The sequence below is a fragment of the Theobroma cacao genome, chromosome 10, assembly GCF_053813885.1.
Source record: "Theobroma cacao isolate CCN51 chromosome 10, ASM5381388v1, whole genome shotgun sequence".
Classification (NCBI taxonomy): domain Eukaryota; kingdom Viridiplantae; phylum Streptophyta; class Magnoliopsida; order Malvales; family Malvaceae; genus Theobroma; species Theobroma cacao.
This window is the reverse complement of record NC_142648.1, coordinates 20,929,743-20,951,701: the sequence shown is the minus strand read 5'-3', so window position 1 is coordinate 20,951,701 and position 21,959 is coordinate 20,929,743. Positions and strand designations below refer to the sequence as shown.

General features: G+C 32.6%; 2 protein-coding genes, 1 non-coding gene and 1 pseudogene across 5 annotated transcripts; 2 read left to right on the top strand and 2 right to left on the bottom strand.

Annotated features, from left to right (window-relative positions):
- Positions 1–1,355: 1,355 nt before the first annotated feature.
- LOC148760412 (small nucleolar RNA R71) lies at positions 1,356–1,462 on the bottom strand. Its single transcript, XR_016023319.1, has one exon. It is a non-coding gene; the product is annotated as a small nucleolar RNA R71 (small nucleolar RNA).
- A 798-nt stretch (positions 1,463–2,260) lies between these two features.
- Positions 2,261–3,073, top strand: LOC108663630 (uncharacterized; annotated as a pseudogene).
- Positions 3,074–12,660: 9,587 nt separating this feature from the next.
- On the top strand, positions 12,661–16,087 carry LOC18586846 (bZIP protein). 2 transcript variants are annotated; one of them, XM_007010414.3, is made up of 5 exons: positions 12,661–13,503; positions 14,196–14,271; positions 14,809–14,935; positions 15,794–15,933; positions 16,019–16,087. In XM_007010414.3, the coding sequence occupies exons 1-4, from the start codon at positions 13,103–13,105 to the stop codon at positions 15,919–15,921; spliced, it is 732 nt and encodes a 243-aa protein (XP_007010476.1). In that variant the 5' UTR covers positions 12,661–13,102; the 3' UTR covers positions 15,922–15,933; positions 16,019–16,087. The 2 variants fall into 2 exon arrangements, with proteins under 2 accessions (XP_007010476.1, XP_017984143.1); XM_018128654.2 differs by having other exon boundaries at positions 12,663–13,503; positions 15,794–16,087.
- Positions 16,088–17,969: 1,882 nt separating this feature from the next.
- LOC18586845 (vacuolar protein sorting-associated protein 60.2-like) lies at positions 17,970–21,274 on the bottom strand. Of its 2 annotated transcripts, none has more exons than XM_088802759.1 (7): positions 20,946–21,274; positions 20,641–20,792; positions 20,125–20,218; positions 19,520–19,591; positions 19,322–19,433; positions 18,788–18,945; positions 17,970–18,346 (listed from the first exon to the last, which is right to left on the bottom strand). In XM_088802759.1, exons 1-7 carry the CDS (start codon positions 21,012–21,014, stop codon positions 18,290–18,292), a joined length of 714 nt encoding a protein of 237 aa, XP_088658885.1. In that variant the 5' UTR covers positions 21,015–21,274; the 3' UTR covers positions 17,970–18,289. The 2 variants fall into 2 exon arrangements, with proteins under 2 accessions (XP_088658885.1, XP_007010475.2); XM_007010413.3 differs by having other exon boundaries at positions 17,970–18,343; positions 20,946–21,272.
- Between the last annotated feature and the right edge of the window lie 685 nt (positions 21,275–21,959).

The window sequence follows — 21,959 nt, the reverse complement described above, 5'->3', positions numbered from 1 at the left end:
ATTGAATCTCGCTGCAGCGAGAAACTCTCTAGTTGAAAGGGTAAGGCTGGCCGAAAATCTCGCTACAGCGAGAATGTTACTGTAGCTTCTCGCTGCAACGAGAAACTCTCTATTTTGTGACCAAAATTTCACTACAGCGAGATTCAGCAAAAAACTTTCTGTTTTGCTCCTCATTTGATTCGGTTGCTACCCTATTTTTCATTTCTTTAGTACCATAATTGAGCATGGACTTCCAACATTAAAGGATAAATGAATTAAGTTTAAAATGAGGAGGCTTGGTGAGAAACCCTCGGCTAGTTGATAATTTAAGTCAAGTGTCGCTACAGCAAAAATTCATTCTCGCTGCAGCTACCTTTCCGCTACAGCGAGGACCCATCGTTTATTTGACTTGATTCGCATGAATGCTATTAAAGTTTTTACTCTCCAAATCCTTTGTTGAGCATGGACCCTTTTCATAAAGTGATTTACTCATGTGGGGTTTACATGAGAGGTTTAATAAGAACTAAAATAAATTAAATTGTTTTGAAAAATGAATGCATCATGATTTTGTTAAACATTCCTTATGGTATGCTTGTTCCCTTCTTGTTCACTCACTGAGTTTATACTCACCGTTTTCAACTTCATATTTTCATATCAAGAGGCAACCAGTAACTAGGACGAGGTGTCCTCGTATACTTGTATCCATCTTTTGGTAGGTGTCTCGGCATTCAGTAGCTATACATTCGTCTGAGTCTCTCCGCTAGAAGTCGAGTACTTTTTGTTGTGTATAGATAAACCGATGTAAATTATTAAATTATGTTTAGATAATATATGTACTCTTTGATTGGTATGCCACTATGAGATGGCAATGTTTAGTATTATTTTGATTCAAAATCAAAAAATGTGACTTAGCAACTTTTAATGGAATGGTGAAAAGGTTATATTAATAGGCTTGCTTGGACTTAGTAGACTACGTCCATTGGGCCCATGCTCCGGTCATGGCCCGAAATTTGGATCGTGACAATTATACAGTCCCACAACTACAAAATCTCCACTCTAGTATCTGAAGATCTTCTATTCAAGCCAACAATTTTGAAATTAAGCCATCAATCATTCAGATGATTCAAACTATTGTTCAATTTGGGGGTTTGCTTAATGATGATCCGAATGCTCGTATTATAAATTTCCTGAAAATCTGCAATACATTCAAGGCTAATGGTGTTACTGATGATGCTATAAGATTGAGGCTTTTCCCTTTTTCATTGAGAGATAAAGCAAAGAGTTGGTTAAATTCACTTCCTATTGGTTCCATTAATACTTGGGATGATTTGGCTCAAAAATTTTTAGCAAAATTCTTCCCACCTGTAAAGTCAGCAAAGATGCGGAATGATATCACTTCTTTCATGCAATTTGATTCTGAATCACTATATGAGGCTTGGGAAAAATATAAGGATTTGTTGAGAAGATGTCCTCACCATGGATTACCTAAGTGGCTGCAAGTTCAGACTTTTTATAATGGTTTGCTGGGACCTTTTAGAACTACCATTGATGCTGCCGCTGGAGGTACACTTATGAGTAAATCCATTGATGAGGCTTATGATTTGCTCAAAGAGATAACATCCAATAATTATCAATGGCCATCTAAAATATTGGGTGCAAGAAAAATTGTTGTAATTCATGAATTAGATGTGATAAACATTGTCTCTACACAATTGGCCTCTCTCACAAAGAAAATAGATAAATTGAGTGTTAATGTTGTTCGGAACTCTTTTATGACATGTGAATTTTGTGGGGAAGGACATTTCAATGACAATTGTCCCATCTACTTTGAGTCTTGTCAATTTTTTGGAAATAGGCAATAGAACAATCCCTACTCCAACACTTATAATCCTGGTTGGAGGAATCATCCTAATTTTTCATAGAATAACAACCAAGGGTCTGCATCAACGACTAAGTCAAACTTTTCCCCTAGATTTTCATCTAGAGCTCCTATGCCAGAGAAAAAGCCTTCAATGGAGGATATGTTCATGCAATTCATGACAAAGATTGATGCCTCCATTCAAAATCAAGCAACTTCCATTAGAAATCTTGAGATACAAGTAGGCTAACTTACTAGTGCTTTAACTACTAGACCTCATGGTACCTTACCAAGTAATACTGAACCCAACCCAAGAAGAGAAGGTAAAGGAACATTGTATGGCAATTACTCTCCGTAATGAAAAAGAGGTATGTAAAGAGGTAAGTAATCAAGCATTAAATCTTGAGATTTCAATTCAATCTGATGAGAAAGAAATTGAAAAAAATACTGAAAAAGACATTGTGGTTGAAAAATCTGTTGAAAATTCAAAAAAAAAAATCACAATCTACTCCCACACCGCCACCACCTTTTCCTCAATGTTTTCAAAAGCAAAAACTTGACAAACAATTTCAGAGATTTCTTAAGGTATTTAAAAAACTGCACATTAATATTCCTTTTGCTGAAGCTTTAGAACAAATGCCAAGTTATCTTAAATTCTTGAAAGACATCCTAACCAAAAAGAGAAAATTGGAAGAGTAGACAGTTACACTTACTGAAGAGTGTAGTGCTATAATCCAGAATAAGCTTCCACCAAAGCTTAAAAATCTAGGGAGTTTTTCTATTCCATGCACTATTGGTAGTTTTAAAATTTCTAAAGTTTTATGTGATTTAAGTGCTAGTGTTTCAATAATGCCTTTGTTTATTGCCAAGAAACTTGGATTTCAAGATATACAACCTACTATAGTTACCTTGCAATTAGCAGACAGAACAATCAAGCACCCAATTGGGATTATAGAGGATGTTTTGCTTAAAGTTGGGCATTTATACATTCCAATAGACTTCATTGTGCTCGAGATTAAAGATGATGTTGAAACTCCTCTTATTTTAGGAAGACCATTCTTAGCTACAGTTGGAGCAATTATTGATGTGAAGAATGGAAAAATAACTTTCAGAGTTGGAGAGGAGGAAATGGTATTTAATTTGTTCAATGCAACTAAGTATCCCTATACAGATAGTTGCTATAAAGTGGATTTAGTCACTGAGGGTAAAGGTAAGCCTATTCCACCACCACTTTGATTTGATTTAGTCACGGAGCAGGTGCCAATTCTTGAGACAAAACCACCACCACTTTTCAGCTATCTTGATTTTGTGGTTGGACAGCGAGTAATACTTTCTGATTCATAACACCATCTTTTGCCATTGAATCTTAGACCATATTGGGGGAACAAGTTTAAGGTGGTAAAAATTCATCCTTATGATGTTATCGAGATTTTTAGTGGACTTACCGGAGCAATCAAGGTCAATAAAGAAAATCTCTAGCCATATAAAGTAGTGCAGAAGGGGATACCATAGTCAAGCTAGTGACTATAAAAAAGCACTTCTTGGAAGGCAACCCAAACACTCTAACTTACTTTTTTTATTTTCTTTTATTTTTATTTATTTATTTATTAAATTATTAACACTCTCTTTTATTTGTGAAGATTCATGAAAAAAAAATTTTTTTAGAAATTCAAAAAAAAATTCAAGAAAAAAATATATTTAAAAAAAATTCAAAAAAAATAAAAAAAAAGTGGTAAGTCGCAGCTCCCACTATGAGAAGCCGGGGCTTCGCGAGGTGCAAACAACGTGAGTCACAGCTCACTAAGCTCGAAGTCGCGACTTCGTGTTAAAGAAAAAAAAAAGGGCCATTTGGATGTGAGCCATGGCTCCCACATGGGGTAGGACACACCACCCCCCCAACCCTCCCCCCTCCCCCCCCCCCCCCCCCCCCCCCCCCTGAATTGAGCTACCAATTGGCAGCCCACTACCCACCACATTGGGCTACCAACATTGGGCAGCCCACTGACCAAACCCGTTTCCTTTTTATTATTTGGACTTTCCATTACCCATTTACCTAGTACTCAATAAAAAAAACCTTTTTCTTTATTTATTTTCTTTTCAAATTATTTTTATTTATTATTTATTTTATTTCTCTACATTAATTAATTAATTATTTATTTATTTTCTTTTTGTAGTAAACAAAAAAAATTCCTCCTAAAAAGTGATAATGAAGATGATAACAATGAGGAAGATTAGAGCTTCAACAAAATTCATCCAATCATCAGGGAAGTATTCTTTACCTTTCTTTTTTATTTTTCTAACATTGAGGACAATGTTTAGTTTAAGTTTGGGGGGGTGAATTTTTTTTTCTGGTGATGAATATCCTGTGGAAGTTTAGATTTAATTTGCATGTTTATGTAGATTTATAAATAATTTAGGATTAGTTGGTAAAATAATTTATTTATTGTTGAACCTTAAGAATCTAGAGTAAAGTTGTGCCAATTTCTTTTCAATGATTTTTTTTATCCAATGATGATAACTAGTTGTCTTAAATTCTTAACTTTTGGTGAATAAGGTTTTTGTTTGGATTCATGATAATCTTTTGTTAAGTATCATTGTTAGAATGTGATTTCCACAATTTTGAGCACTATATCTTTTACTTTGAATTATTCTGAATATCTAGAGAAGGTTTATATTTATGTAAATTTTAGATTATATCATGAATTTTAAAATTTCCTTAATTTTCTCTCAAGGTGAAATCTTAGGCAATACTTAATTAGGCAGATGATTTAGGCCATCTTTAGACCGTTAGAGCCTAAAAAGCTAACCATGTTAAATTTTTATCCCTAGTATACCCCTTTTGAGCCTAATTTCTCTTTTCTTTGTTTAACTACATAATATTAAGCCTAGCCTTAAAATAAAATTTCTAATTTTGCAACCCTCACTCCTAAGCTTGTATATTGTTTTAGGAAATATAAATTAAGCTAAATGTTGAAAAAGGTAGAAAGGTGATATTGATGAAAATAAAAGTTCAAAATATGAAAAAATAACCCCACTACCTACAATACAAAGAAAATAAGTTTGAGGGTGTGAAATTGTGAAATTATGAAAAAAAAAGTGTGTTGAATAAAAGAAAAGTTCAAATGTGGAAGAAAAGGTGTACTAGGAGAAAGAAAATAGAGTTCTATATATAGGTCCTAGAATAATTACGTGCTTAGGGTGATTTGAGCCATATTAATATCCTTTATCATACCTTGACCCTAGCCATACATTACAAGCTTTATAAAGTCCTATTGATCCCTAGCTTTGTATTGGTCTACATTAGTGGAGAGAGAGATGAAAAGTAAACCTATGGAAATCTAGTACTAATTTAAAATTTGTATTGCCATAAACTCATCCGGATGTCATGATATTCTTGGTAAAAAACTTTACACACGCACAAAAATCCATTCGAGAATGTGCTTGCATTATAATTGAAACATGAATTTAAATGATGCCTATATATTTTTTTAGGTTAATGATTGATAGACATACTTTTGAGAAAACTATAAGGAGAATCATTGAGTTGGTGCACTTTATCTCTAGTAGTAGTAGTAGTAGTAGTAGTAGTAATAACTATATTTATTTTAGTTTTCATTAACTGAATTTCATTTTCGTAAGTTAGTTTCTTTTCTATGTTTTTCTCGAAGACTAGCAAAATCTTAATATAGAGTTATTTGAGCTTAATTTTGATAATAATTTAGCTTAGTTTTTGTAGTAATGCATAGAAATTAGTAGATTTTATTTAATTATTTTAAATTAGTTATTTTAGGTGAGTCAATCTAATCATGGTTAATTTTATACTTAATTTGGTGTTAATGAGGAGAAGATAGGTTGTTATTGATTTATTTGTGCTTTTATAGGAGTTTGAAAGAAGAATTTTAGTAAAAGAAGGAGAGCAATTTCGAGGTGAAGACTTTTAATGCATATGTTTTAGTATTTTGGCCATAACTTTCTCTACAAAGCTTCAAATGAAGCGATTATTGGACCATTGAAAAGATAAGAGAAAAATATAAAACTTTCATGTTTACCACTTTACCCAGTTAGGTATGGAAGATGGTTAAAAATCTTGTTGAAATTGACACACTGTAGTAGTCCTAGAGCAATTATGATTTCTGTTAATTAATTTGGCAAAGCTGCAACTTACATAGTCTGATAAGGAAATCCCAGCTGAAATTGACTTCTTTCTACACCCAACTTGGCCTAACTAAAGTCTATAAAAACAACCTTTCAGATGAAAAAAGGGGAAAAAAGGAAAAAAAAAACACCAGATTGAAAGTTGAGAGTCGAGCCACAAAATCATTGAAGTTGAGAAGATTCTAAAAGATTCAAGAAGACTTGGAAGATCAAGATTATAATTCTTGAGTTTTATCTTTTTGATTATTTTCTTATTTTCTTAGTTTGTTTTTATTGTCTAAACTTTATTCGATGATAATGTGTGACTTGATGGGAAACTAAATTTTTAATCTAAGATTATGATTGAACTCATTATATAGTCTGAATTGTTTATCTCTCTTTTACTTATGTTTGATAGATTTAAGTTGTTTATTTTATTCTGTTCTCAATGCTTCTAATTGCCTGATCACCAATTAGATTGAATTGGAAACCTAGGTTAAACTTTGACGAAAGAGATTTAGGTAGATCTTGAATAAAATAACGTATGATGGAATACACTTAGTTGATTAGGTGGTTTAATTTGCATATAGGGTAGACATACACCTATAAGCCATACGTAGCTAGGATTAGAGCACAAACTTAATGAATCTTTCTTCAATTTAATTTGTATAGATATATAGTAAATTAGTTAGGAGAGGTATTTTTATGAGAAACTCGACAGACACTTATAAATAATTTAGGATTCTAGTTTAGCAATTTAATCCATTAAACTATGTTAGGAGAGAGAGATAATAATCAGATGAAGTATTGAGGGATATTATAATCTTAGGTCTGGTAGTTAAGTGAGTTTTATTTACTTTTTAATTTTAGTTTTAGTTTATTAGTTTTAATTTTTCTTTTTTTATTTTAATTGTTTGGATAAAATTATGGTGTTATAATTTTAGTAGTTAACTGTAGGAATTAAACAATTCTCCATGGGATCGATACTCTACTTCATTACTATATTACTTGTTAACGATACGTGCACTTGCATGAGAAGTCAACAACAATAATTGACCCTAAATGTGTTATAGTCGACTCTCGAACTTTAGCAACGGTCACATTTGATTCAAACTTGTGTTTAACGGCTTCAAACTTCGCACTAGCTATAAATAGATGCTTTTAAGTCATTTGGAAGAGAGAAAAGACAAGAGATAAAGTTTCAAACCCTATAAAGACCTCCAAAAGCTTATCCTCTCTCTCTAACTTAATTTTCGTCTTCCACCAAGCTTACAAAAGTTGAAAACTTACGTCATTCAAGCTAAAATTTCTTCTCTCACTATACTTAAGCTTAAACTCCTAGCGCCCAGCCTTTATAAAGGCATTTTTCTTGCGAAACTTTGTACTCCATTATAAAGGTTGTAGCTTAACCTTGAAAAGCTATTTATGGGTTTATGGTTGAGCCTCATGAAAAACCATTATTGAAAAGTTTTGCTTAATCTTGTGAATAAGCATTCAAAGGATTTTGCTTGATCTCGTGAAAAAAAATTGCAAAGGTTTCACTTAATCCCGTAAAAAGTTATTGTGGTGGTTTTGCTTGATCGCATAAAAAGCTTATTTCCCTTAGCGGATTTGAAATTCCTTGGTGTTCCAAGGGAGTGGATGCATGTACTAGAGAAAATCGGACCACTATAAAAATTTAGTGTCTTGCTTTTAATCTTTTCGCATTGTGATTTATTGCCTGAATTTAGCTTAGGAAAATATTTTATCTTAACTTATTATCTATGCTTTGCTTGCATTTGGACTAGGAAAATATTTTACCTTGATTTATTATTTGTTCTTTTCAATTTATTATTAAAAACTTGCTTAGGAAAATCGCACACTTTGTTTTTGACATAAGAAGAAATTTTTGGTTACAAAAGTCTTGATTTTTATACGTAGTTTTCAAAAGAATTTTTAAATACCAATTCACCCCCTTGGTATATTGCTTATTGAGACGTCTACACTAACATGATCTTACAACAGAATAAGAATCATTCAATACCATTAGAAACTAATGCAATTTTTCTTTTTTTTTTCCTTTGCCAAGACTTTACACGTACAACACTTGCATCCTCATCCATGAAACTTGGAAAAACTTTTAAGTTGATCCGAAAGTCCTTTCATTTTTGTATGATAAGTTGAGATTATCAATTCACCTTGTCTAGTGTTGACTATTTCTCTTTTTAATTCTTGAATTTGAAGTCGACTTTCTTGTGAAAACCTCTATTCCAAATCTCTTTAAATGTCATAAGCAATGCCATGATATGCAACACTATTACGTAACTCCTCATTGAGTGAGTTTAACAACCATGCTATTATCATAGTAGTACAAGTTAGCCAATCATCCTCTCTAGGATCTCCTTTTTCTAGTTTCGGTAATTTTTCATCCACGAATACCAGCTTGTGTTTCCATCATAATGCATTGACAACAGCTTTCCTCCATGTTGAATAGTTGGGTCTTTTTAGTGTATGGGATATCAAGAAACCACTTGGTTTATTAGAATTACTCAGATGATAGTGGAGTGGTTTATTATTCATGGTTTTGGTAGAAGATTTTACTTGGGTTTTTATTTGTTTTTCTGCCATAGGAAACAATTTTCACAAGAAAGAACAACTAGGCTCTGATACCATGTAAAAAATACCTCAAATCTAAGTAAAGAACTAAATTGCTCGATACAAATGAAAGACTACCTAATGGGCTATTTATAATAGCTAACTAGACCTAAACCTACTTAGTGTGCGAGTAAAGTAAATAGCAAATAAGGAAGTATTCTAACCTTAGATTTCGGTGGAATACAAGTAAAGTAAAAAATAAAATAGAAAAAGATTAAATAAGAAATATTCTTCTGAAGATATTCTCTCTTTGATTTGAATATGCCGATATATTTCTTAATAGATCAAGGGCTTAGGTAGGTTGATACTAGGCTTGTGGTGTATAAGGTAAAAAGTAAGCAAATGGTGGGGTTGCTTGGTTAGAAGTTGGTTATGGAGGTGGAATGGTAGCTACAAAGGTAGGAAAAACAAATATGACAATGGTAAGGTCGGTGATTATTGAAAAAGGTCAAAAGTTTATAAAAGAATAAATTAAAGTTTAAAATCATAATTAGAATAAATTAATAAATTTTAGTAAGTAATAAATTAATTACAAAAAATTTATAACTAAAATTTAATTTTAAAAATTATTATTTATAATCAGATTCAAATAGTTAATACTTTAAAATCATTATCTGAACCCATTACGAGCAGTGATTTTACTATCATAATTTGATTATAATACATCTTAATTTTACTTAATCGAGTCGAATAATGAAAGATACTTGTTTACAAAGTACCCAATTGGCATTCCTATTTCTATGGTGAAAAATCTATGCTACCCTTATTATAATCTTCATGGGAAACTTTATCGACTTTGGGCCTTTGGATGCTTAAAAGCCTTGAGCGCATGGTATAACAATCCAAATATTTATTTAATTATTTTTAACAGAGAACTCGTAGAAACTTTATTTAGAAAAAGCTAGATGTTCAAATTAAGGCTAAACGTTTGGGTACTTTTTCAATTAAAAGCCAAACGTTTCAATTGTAACAATTAAGAACCAAACATTTTCAATTCCTTACAATTAAGGGCTAAGTTGACAGGTGGATGGAGTGTGTATCAAACGTGACAAAAATCATGTGAGCATATGACATGGCAGCTGACTTGGCATGTTATCCAAACGACACCATTTTGATATAAATCTTAGGCTTAATTTTCCCTTAATTTCACCCATTTTGCTTCATCTCCTCTCCGATGTAGCTCTCTTCTCCTCAAAGATGGGCACATGTATGGTCATTGATAAGACAATACCAACTTATGACATCAAACATTGTGGAATGTATTAACTCATGTCTGAAGTTTGCAAGACAAATGCCAATCACTGTTCTAATCAAATTCATTATAGACATGTTCTAGCGTTGTTTCCATGAGCGGCATGAGCATGGCGTCAAAGTTTCCACACCCCACAGGCCTTAGGCTACCTCTTGATTGAGCCAAAAATTCAAAGAAGCACATCACTTTACAGTTAAACCTATTGATCAATGACACGTTAAAAAAATAATGTTGTTACATGCCATTTTCTAAATATTTGTTACACGGCATGTTGAAAAATGTTATTGTTACTTTTTTTAGAAAAAATGTTGTTAACACCATACTGAAAAATATAGTGTTACACGCCATGTTCTAAATTTTAGTTGTTACATATTGTTAGTATAGAAGTCTCAATGAACAATATACTAAGAGGGGGTGAATTGGTATTTTTAAAAATCTCTTTGAAATTTAAGTATAAATATCAAAACTTTTTCACCCAAAAATATTTTTTAACATCAAAATCAATATTTTCAATGATAAATTCTAAGTATAAAAATAATCAATCAAGGCAAAATATTTTTCTTAAAAATAAATGCTAGTATGAAAGGTAAAAGTAAAATATTTTTCCTAAATGAAAAATAACAAATTAATATAAATATATTTTCCTAAGGTAAATATAAACAATAAATAATAATGCGAGAAATTAAAGAAAAACACAAACGATTTATAGTGGTTCAACTTTTTCGATGCTTACATCCACTTTCTTGGTAACCAAAGAATTTCAATCCACTATCAAGGATTCTTGCCTTTTAATGGGAAGCGATAACCCTCACATAATCCACAAAAGAATTCTTGCTTTTTAACAGGAAGTGATAATCTTTACTCAATCCACAACGGATTTTTGCTTTTAACGAGATCAAGTGGTAACCCTTACAACAACTTTTTACAAGATCAAGTGATAACCCTTACACAATCATCAAAGGAATTCTTGCTTTTTAAATGGGAAACGATAACCCTTACAAGATAGCTTTTCAAAGTTAAATTAGAACCTTTACAAGATGTGTGTACAAAGGAGTAATAGTAAAAGTTTATCTCACAAACTTTAGATACTAGAGATTTTAGCTTAATTGTAGTGAGAAAAGAAATTTTAGCTTGATTAAAGAATTCAACTTTGATAGCTTGATGGAAGATAAAAAAGATGCTAAAGAGTGATGATGAGTTTGTGGGTATTCTTTCTAAGGTTTGAAGCTTTGGTTCAGGTCTTTTTACTTCAAAATGGCTTAAATGCATTTTCTTATAGTTGGGGCAAGGTTTGCAGCCATTAGACACAAGTTGGAATCAAATTTGGCCATTGCTAAAACTTGAGGGTTAACTACAATGCTTCTAAGGTTGACTATGTTCTTCAAATTTCTCAATTAGGACTTCTATAATCGAGTATAATCGTCCTATAGTCGATCAACTTCCAAAAAGTGTGTATTTTTCAAATCTGGCCTTCTTTAGTCAACTATGCCTCTCTTGTAGTCAACTATCCAAAAAATGTAATTGTTACACGTCATGTTGAAAATTTAATTGTTACACAATGTTGAAAAATGTAATTATTACACATCATGTTAAAGATTTAGTTGTTATACGTCATGTTGAAAAATGTAATTACACGCTGTATTGAAAATTTAGTTATTACATATCATGCTGAAAAATATAGTTGTTACATGTCATGATGAAAAAGTTGTTACATGCCACATCATAATTTGAACATTTTTATTTGACAAAAAAGACTTTCTAACAAAACTACTATTCCATATCTTACACGACAAGATGACAGCGACAAGAACCACAAATAGGTGACGCCTAACAAGTTGAGGGCGACAAATACCCAACTGGACAGTGAGACAATGGAAAGGGAAACCAATCAGAGAGGAAAAGAGGCAGAGTGTGGGTAATTTAGGACGATAGTGGGAAAACGAAATGGTAAAAAATTTTAATCGATGGAAGTAATCAAATAGAAAAAAAAAACAATCATTTTTACTTAAACAAAACAACGTCATTTGTCAAAAATCTAGTTCACCTGCCACGTCAGAAGCAAAAATCCAAATCAACGTGCATGTCATGCGTGTTTGTTACATGCGTAAGACACCTATCATTTTAATCTTTAATTGTAAACATTTAATGCTTAATTATTACAATTGAAATATTTAATCCTAAATTAATAAAAATCTAAGATTTTGACTTCAAATTGAGTATTTAGTCTTTTGACAACTTTACTTTTATTTTTCTTCTTATTTAAAAAATTTTATAATATAGTATCATAACTACTTATTCATTTTTTAAAGAAAAAAAAAATGGAAGGCAAAGGCACAGCCTTGCCGTACCGTCCTGGAATCGGTCAGTGGTAGAAAATATATTATTTTGCTCGTAATTTTTATATATTAAGAAAGAAAAGAGATAGAAAATGAGAGACATAGAAATAGACAAGTGATTTGCCCAAGATATTTGCACTTACATGGAACAAAAGGTGAAACCCGTAATCAGAACAGAGTTAAACTTTACACTGTCTTTTCTTTCCTATCAAAATTTAAAAAAAAAAAATCGTTCGAGTTTGGTTAAATTGGGTTTTGATTGGAGTTTTCTTTTCTTTTTATATTTTTAATAAAAGAAAAATTACTTGCTTGAGTCTTTTAGGGTTCATATTGCTTTTCATCTCTGGTAAAAACTGTAAACCTTACTGTTTTGAGTGTCACTGTTGCATTAGTTCTTTGTCTTTTTAATTTTTTTTTTTTTTCGGTTTACCAACAATATTACAAACAAAAGGTTAATTAGGCTTGTGGGTTTTTTTGGTTCAGAATTTTTGTCTTCTTAATTTGATTTTTCCTCCCATTTTTTTTTTGTTTTTTTCCCCTAGAAAGTGAGTGAGAGAGATGGAAACATCAAAATATATTCTGGGTTTTCCTGTTCCTGTTGGTCTGGTTTCCTCAGGTCTCAAATAGGCTCTTCTGCTAATCCAATCAAACAGACAGCAAAACAGAAAATTGCTTTTTATTTTGGAAAATTATAATAATCTTGTAACCATTATTATGCCATTGATTTTTGCATTTATAATACCAAGGACTAAAACTAAATTAACTTGAACAAATTCTTCACAACTTTCCTCCTGTTTTAAGCATTCCTATATTATAATATAATGATGCCCCTGACATTATCGAATTGAATTTGTCTGTCCTTTTTTGACGTTTTATTCATCTATTATATAGTAAATCTTCATTCCCAAAATGTCAAGCTCAAGCCAAGCTCAAAGGTCATCTAGTTCTCCTGACCCTTCCACCCAAAACTCAGTCTTAGAGGGAAAGGCCGCAGCAGGGGCGGACGATCTGCCAAGACAAGGAGAAGCAAATCCTTGTGGAACTCTCGTTCGGCGGGCGGTCAGTGATTCACATGCCCTGTCAAAAGCCCTTTTTGAGGACTGGATTCCGGGTTTAGCTGCTGATGGTGCTGAAGAGAATTCTGTTGGTTTAACTGGCTTGGAATCAACACTTGTGTACGGGCCTAACTCTCCTAGGAGAAAAAGTGCTAGTGTTTCAGACTATGCCTTGGCCTCAGCATTATCAAAGAGCGTTTCTCAGAATATGCAGCAATCAGTTGGAGAGCCTGCAATAGCAAAGACCGTAAAACGGTTAGTGTTTGCTCCCTTTGTTTATAATTATGTCAAATTTACATTTACTATTCCTTTCTTTGTGTAAGAATTTCATGGCCATAGTGCCTTGAAGGACTTTTTAGTTCATATAGTTTTAGAACCCATGGCAGTTTGCTTCTCTAGTTGTTTCCTGGTATTTTTGGATACATCTTGTTAACTATTTCTAGTATTTCATAGCTTATATTCTCAATCAAGTTTCTGAAGAGTGCATTAGAATACTATTTATTGTACTAGCACAAGCCGTATCATGCCACAGTTGAAGTTTCAGTACAATCTCGTATTGTTAAGAAGCTATTTTGAACCAACATCCTTATAAAGTTTAGCTTGCTTTTTTCCATTTTTTTCCTTGGGAAATGGAAGTAGATGCACTTCTGGGTTTTGGCTCTGGAAGGGAGGAAAGAATTGTATCAGTAGTAGTATTTCCAACTTTCAAGATTGTTGGCTTTCTGGCCCTTTTTAAGATGGGATGAAAGGGGGACAGTGCAGTAATCCATCACCCTTCACATTCAATCATTTTCCACTGGCATGTGTTCTTCTGTTAAAATGCTTTTACTGTTATAATGTATATTCAGTTTTCGAATTCAAAGTTAAGATGCTCAAGTGACAAGTAATAGTACTGATACAGGGGTTTTATATCTGCTTTTGCATTTTTGTCTGGTATGAAATCTTAGGAACTCATGGCAGCACTCAAGGGACCGCCAAGTTCAGTATATTGCAGAATTAGAAAGAACTATAAACATTCTCCAGGTAATTGCTCTGGGAGATGTCGTTAGATTAAATTGTGCTAATTAATGAATATTACAGTCTAATCTATTCTTATGATTATCTGCAGGCAAGTGGTCTTGTTTATGATCTTTAAAAGAACCTAATAATTTTCTTAGGTATTGTTATAATGTTCAAGATATATGCGCTGAGTAAGATAAATAACTCTATCCATACCCATCAAGGTTTTAGCTTAGGAAATGTACTTGATTACTGGAAATAGAAAAGAAAGATATTTTATAGAAGCTTAGCACCTACTATTATTGTATCATTTACTGTGAAGCTCTGCCTTCGTACTTGAATCATTGAGAACTGTTCCTGCACCGTAACTGTAGGTGCTACCTATGTGGAATTTTTTGTAAAGTATTATGCTTGTAATGTCATCATTTGAGCTTAGTAGAATTTTTATCTTGGCTGACACTGCTTCAGCTTCAATATTATAGTACATATAGAAATGTCACAGGGTGCTGCTGACATTGTTGCCAAACAAAGGAAATTTATTGGCTATGTTTCATCATGCAGACTTTAAATACAGAGCTGGAAGTTAGAGTTATTTCTCAGAATCAGCAATGTGTTGCTTTGTACATGGAGAACAACATATTAATGCAGAGACTGGCCACACTGGAGGACCAAATATTTATCAAAGAGGGTGAGTTATCCTGTCGATTATCCTGGGTTCTTTAGAAATTCAATAGCTGTGGTCTGGGCAAAATAACACAAAGGTTTATCACCTTTCAATCTCTTCGAGGTCATTTTGCCTAAATGAAAAAGACAACTACAATAATCAAGTATACCAAAAAAAAAATTCATATATTAAAATTGCATTAGTTATTTATGGCTTTAGGTTAGAAAAGCACTCTCATGTACTAAATGAGTGGAACAGTGGTTGCAAAAGGTTTCAACTGATTCCTGTGCTGCATTGGTAAATTTAAACTGTTATTTTGACATAGCTTTTGAATTAGAGCATTTCTTAGGATACTAAGTTCAATGGAATATTACTCGACTCATCAAATGCAAGTGGTTTTGAAAGGAAATAAGGAAAGGAAAGGGAAAAGGAAGAAAAATAACATGCACAATATTATTGTTGTCTATCCTGATATTCTTTGCTTGAAAGATGTCAAACAAAGGTGTCATATACCAGCTATTGAGTTAAAACTTTGGCTGAGATACAATCGTTGTCACTTTAAAACTTTAGGATTTAGGTTCTTCAGGAGTATATCTCTTACGTTAACTTAAAAATATTTCCGTCATTCAGCAACTACTAACATGAGAAGGCACTTGAGCATTTGGCTCGTTGGTTGGTATATGATCCTCTATTTAGAAAGCAAGGTTCGAATCCCTCCTCCCCCAATTATAAAAACAAAAAAAACTAACATGAGAAGATGAATCCATGAATTCAATATCAATTGTTCTAATTCTTACCAAAACAAAAAACAATTCTCTTACAACAATGTAGAAGAAATTTCATGTTCCATTCAATTACTGTCATCATGCTTTTCTGTTGCAGGTCAATATCAGTTGCTGAAGAAAGAAAATGAGAGACTGATGAATGCTTTCGCAAGTGGTGCACCTGAGGCAGCGCGATCACTAGTCACTTGGCAGATATTAGACATGACAAAACTTAACCTTAATTGATTAAATTTCATGGTACAACGTACTAGACATTTTTTTATACTTTTAATAATAACCTAACAAGACTTGTATTTTTACCAAACTTAGTTTTTGATGCCAGATATGCCTTGTACAAAAGGCTTTTTGCCATGCTTTTCTTTAATGCAAAAACTCTGACAAGGCTTAAGAATCTTGTGCCCTAACGGGAATGGTTGGTCATGGCTGTGCTTTAGAGCTTTACCTGCCCCTGCAGTTTCAGCACATCCTGACAGTCCAATTTTGTGTGTCTTCCGTTGTGGGGTGAGAATTGGGCTGAACATTCAAGAGGCACAACAGCGGTTCTGGGGGTGAGGAACAGAGATGTTTATGGACGGATCAGGTTGACAGTCTGGAAATCTAAGCGCAGAGATTGTGCTTGAACAGTAGACTTGATAAATTTGAACACATGTTAACACAGTACGAGAAAACATGGGTTAAATAGATTTTGAGTTTAATCTTAAGGTGTTTCGTATTTAATCGTGTCACGTTAAGATATGAAAATTTTTCGTGTCTTAACGTGTCTGACACAATAAATACGTTTAAAACACACTTAAACACGTTTAGTTAATTGTGTTATCGTGTTTAATCGTATTATCGAGTTTAAATGTGTATACGTAATACATTTATTAACTTATTACAAATTATTAGTTAAAAATTATTTTAATTTTATATAAATAATTTTAAATAATTATTTTAATAAGTTTTTTTTTTAATTTTATAAAAGGTATAATGTAATTATACATGTTCAACTCTAATTTTTAACTTTTGGTGATTATTTGATATTATTATTATTTTTTTATTATAATTATTTTTATAATTATAGATTTTAAATTTAAATAATAAAATTATATTTAATTGTAAATATTTTTATTTAATCGTGTTAAACGTGTTAATCGTGTTAAACGTGTTATAAATCGTGTCGTGTCGTATATTGACACGTTTAATAAACGTGTTAATCATGTCGTGTCTTATTACACGTGTATTAAACGTGTACGTGTACATATTTTAAATTTAAGACACGAATATTAAACGTGTCGTGTTCGTATTTAACCTTAACATTACGACACGTTAACCCGAATTGTCAGGTTTACAGTTGAACTTGATCATTTAAAATCTAAATTATATTTACTATTAAAATATTAACTAGTATTTTTTGTATTAATATTTTAATATGTTTAAATATATTTTTAAATTAAAATTAAATCAAAATGCATTAACTGAGTTCAAGTCTAAACTTTTTGTGGGTCAAGTAGGGTAGGGGCCTTCTAATTTAGGCCCGACCTTCTGACCCAGCCGAGCCGCCCACTCCTGGGATAACCACTACAATGAGATCCATTAGACTATATATATATATATATAAAATTTTACTCTATTGTACTGTAGAATGAGAAAAATTTATTCAATTACAAAATATTACATGTCTTTTAACAATTAGTAAATGAAAGAATTTTTAAAAAATGAAGCATGTGGCGTGCATTTGATGACACTATTTAAATTAATCATATAATTAATCTTTCAATTACTTATCTCAAAGACACATCATTGGATGAATTAAAACCTACCTGTCACTATAATATTTAAATTTGGTAAATTAAAATTTACTTATGAATTATCCGATTTATCTTTAAATAAATCAAAATAATTTCAATACAAAATCCAAGTTTCGATCATCTAATTTCTTGTTAGGAACAAGCAAAACAATAAGCATTCAATCATAGTATATATACGGAATTTTACTTTGTATATTTATTATAGATAATCCTAACTAAAGGATAAACTTATAGTATCTTGATACCTTGGCGTCAAAATCACAATAGTATAGGCACAATTCAACCCTCTTCACAAAATAGGTTGTAGCAAATCACAAGCTGTTGAAGTTGTCAATCTCTAATGATGATTCACACAAATGACAATTAAGAAGAATTAGAATGGAGAGTAGACTGTTTATGCTTGTAGACCTTAGTGCCAGTCTCAATAGGAGAAATTGTAAGCTTTATTTGCTCTCAATCACCCACATTAAAGATCATCACAGATAAAACGAAAATAAGTAAATAATTATAAAAAATTGATTAAACAACCCATCAACATTTCATATGTTAACCACATACTACCATTCCATACTTGTCCCACTGTAAGGTTCCATCATGGAGTGTGATCCTCGCAACCATAGACATTAATACTCCCATTAAGACAATTTTACCCCTTTTCATGAAATGTATGCAGTAATGCTTATTATAAATCCCAACCCACTAAAATCAATTAAATCGCAGTTCAATAGAAGTTAATTTTGCACAATATGTTTACAAGGGCATGCTCCATCCAGCTTCTGCCTATATGCATAGCAGCACACCATCTAACTGCGGACAGATGCTCGAGGAACAGTTGGCAACCCAAGTTCATCCTCAGCCTGCTGAGCGACAAAGTTAAAACAAGTTTTGATTGATGTAAAAATGAAACCGAATCTCAAGATATAGTTATTTTACAAGCTTTAAAAACCAATTATAACTATAAATTACATGAGCTCAAGAAGCCAGCTATCAAGAGCAGTTACTACAAAGATGGCCATGGGTAGAAGTGTAGAAAACATAGGGACTTACAATAGACAAAATGAGCACTGATGGAAGTATAAAACATACAATAAATCTTACTGTCATTTGAAAACAACTATTGTCATATTGTTAAAATAGGGACAGTGGGAGCAAAGTGGACCCCAACGAAAGGATGGGATCAACAGTACATATATCCCAATTTTTAAGCACACCGTGCTGCCTATGTAAAGCAAAACTATAAAAATTCTTGTATTAAATTATAATTTAAAACTTGACTTAAAACTACAGGGTAACAGCATTACCTGAGCATTGGACCTGCCAGCAGGTGCTGTTGTACTTCCTGAGGGTGCTGAAGGCAAATTGAGCTCCGCATCCAAATCGGGTTCCTCCTTATCAGGTTGAAGATATGAGGGCACGCCATCAGCTTCACTTCCCATGTCAGCTTCAAGAGCATCAAGTTCTACAATCCAAAATTGATCAGCAAAAAAATATAAAGAGTGAAAAAACATTTAAGTCACATGCAGTTCTTGACAGTTCCTAAAGTCTTTCAGCAAACACACATAACACTGAAGCTATAAATGCAAGTCCCCATAGCCAAGTGTCTTTCACATGCAGAAGTCAAGATTTTCCAGCTGATAGGGTTGTATAAGTTATTATTTTGTAAATTTAATAATAGTAGCAATAAAAAAGATACTAACACCAATTTCCATCATTTACTTCTTCCATGCTTACAGTTGAAAAAAAAAGCTGCTATACTTCTATCAAATTTTACATATGTAACCAAGCAAAAAGAATTAAAATCCATGCTTGTGACTATAGGTAAGGTCAAAGCTTACCGCCCATGAGTTCATCCTCATCAATGTCATCAGGCACATTATAGCTTCTACCCAAGGTCTCTTGAATTTCATTACTCACATCCATCAGGTCCATCATCTCATCTTGCAGGTTCTATAGATAAAAGGAATTATATATAATAAGATATTCTTTAAAATGGAAGCAGGATGGAGAATTTAAAGTATAAAGAGAGTACACACGTCTATGTCTTGAATCTTCACAGTCTTCATCATTCCTTTCAGCTCCTTGTTAGCAGATTTCAGGGCTGACATCTGGCACAGACAAAAGACATGATTTGAAATTTGTAATAAGGTGCAGTACTTCGTACATTATTATGCATGGATGTTCAAAGGCATCCATATCCTACAGGTATAAACAATTCAGGGTATAGATTAATCATTAATCACATATTCAATGAAGAAACCTCTCCCCAGTGACAAATGGTTCATCTCCTACCTCTCATGAGGTAGGCAGCCGATTCCAATAAGGGAACTGAAAAAGCTTCGCCTGAATAGTCCTGAACTGTGCCCCTTTGGGCGCTACCAAGAAACACAAATGTTTTACTGTAAAACCACTATAGCATGGAACAAACATTTAATAACTGGTACAAGCTACCCAATCTTATAAAAATAGCCGATGACAATTACACTAATGCTCCTCAGAAAACATAGAGTGGATGAGCAATTGCCAATGAATGAGCACATAACAATCTCATGTTAGATGGAAAAACGTGTCTTATTAGTTACTGCAACATGTCAGATATACAAATTGAAAGTTATGAATGAAGTCAAAGGTTGCCACATACAGTTTGTTGAGCATCTTTAAGACCCTCAGCAGCAAAAGAAACTTGATCAAGGTTGAATGTCTGATTGTAAAGCATGTCACGTTGCCCTTCATACCTAACCAGAAGCGATGAGTATCAGATATGATGAACAAGGAATAACAGAGCACTTTGTATGATTTCAAACTCAACCAATTAATCAGCAAAAATAGCATGAGGTAAAAATAAAAAAAATTCGTACATAAAATGGCACATAATATTCAGAAATTACACCCAAAAAAAAAAAAAGATACAACCTTAAGCAACAAATTTCAATCAAGTAACAGATAGAACAGACAATGATTCATAAAGCATACAACTTGCCATAAAGCAACATACCATTGGTTTAAATTTCCATTATAATGCACTGAACAATATAATGCCTATTTTAAGAATTTCTATTCTTCAAAGATAATACATGGTTAAAACTGACATAAATAGCATTGACGAGAACTATAAGAAAATTAAAAGTAAATAATTTGATAGAGAAGGAGCAGGTACATTCGCTTTTGCTTGAGAACCCTCATGGCTCGAGCTTTAATAGCCTCTTGAGCAGGGCCAGGCCTTGTCTTTTTTATCTGTTCTTTGTACCTACTCAGCTCGGCATCTAGCTTCTTCAGCTTCTCATCCACCGTATCACCTCTTTTATTTATCTGAAAAAAAAAATCTCAACCATATTATTTCAAAAATAGAAATTTTTCTTGAAACTAAGTTTTGTAATCAACCAGATAAACCCTAATACTAAGTCAGAAATCAACAGATCAAACGAAAATTTTAAAATCAACACAGAAGGGAGAGAGAGAAACCCTATCGGAGGCATCTTCAATCGAAGGCGGCGGCTCCTTGTCTTTCTTAACGCCGAAGACTCTCTTCATCTTCTTTCTTTCTTTCTTTCTTTGATTCCTTAAAGGAACAGGAGGATTAGACTGATTTGACTTCGATTTAGAATTTGGAAGATTGCCAGAGACGAGGAGCTGTTTGATCGGAGCGTCCCTTTTCTTGTCTTCAAATGCACGCGTCGTCGCAAAGAGAAGTTTCTAACCTAAGAAGGGAACAAGGGATTTCCTGTTCTGTTTTTGTCTTTTTTTTCACGGGGTGATTCCAAGGGTTCGGTTTTTTCCAATTTTTCTTTTTTCTAATTTTGACTTGGTTTGATTTTTTTTATAGGCCAACGGGCTTGACCCATTCCTTATAGTGATATAATTTTATTAAAATGAAAATGTATTAAGACATAAAATTAATAGGATTTTTTTTGGTCAAAGAAACACAAATATCCTTTTACTATGATTTTTTATCAATTTAATCTCTTTACTCAAAACTGGTTAATTTAACCCTAATACTCTAAGATTTATTCAATTGAGTCCCTCTCTTTAACGTCGTCCAAATTGACAGTTAATGACACTTATGTAGCTCTAATATATCAAACTATGTTGACATGGCAATGGTGTGGTATTAACATGCTAACATGGCAACGATGATGTGGCAAGTTCAAAAAAATTTTGAAAAAACCTTTTTTTTCATGCTAGTTTTTTTGTTTCATGTCATAGAGATTAAATTAAATAAAAACGTAAAGTACAAAAAATAAATTTGTCAAGCCCAGCTCTACAATATGTTTATTATGCCATTCCAATATAAGAATGCATGTTTGCTTACTTGAGTACCTCAAAAATCGTTAAAGGACGGTAATGGATCAAATGGTACAACTAAGTTGATTTAAGCCTCAAACTACTCCAAATAGAGATTTTAAGATGAAATTGAGAATTTTAAAACCCAAAAATGATTTAAAATGTTGATTCGGAGTTTGAGGACTGATTTGGAAT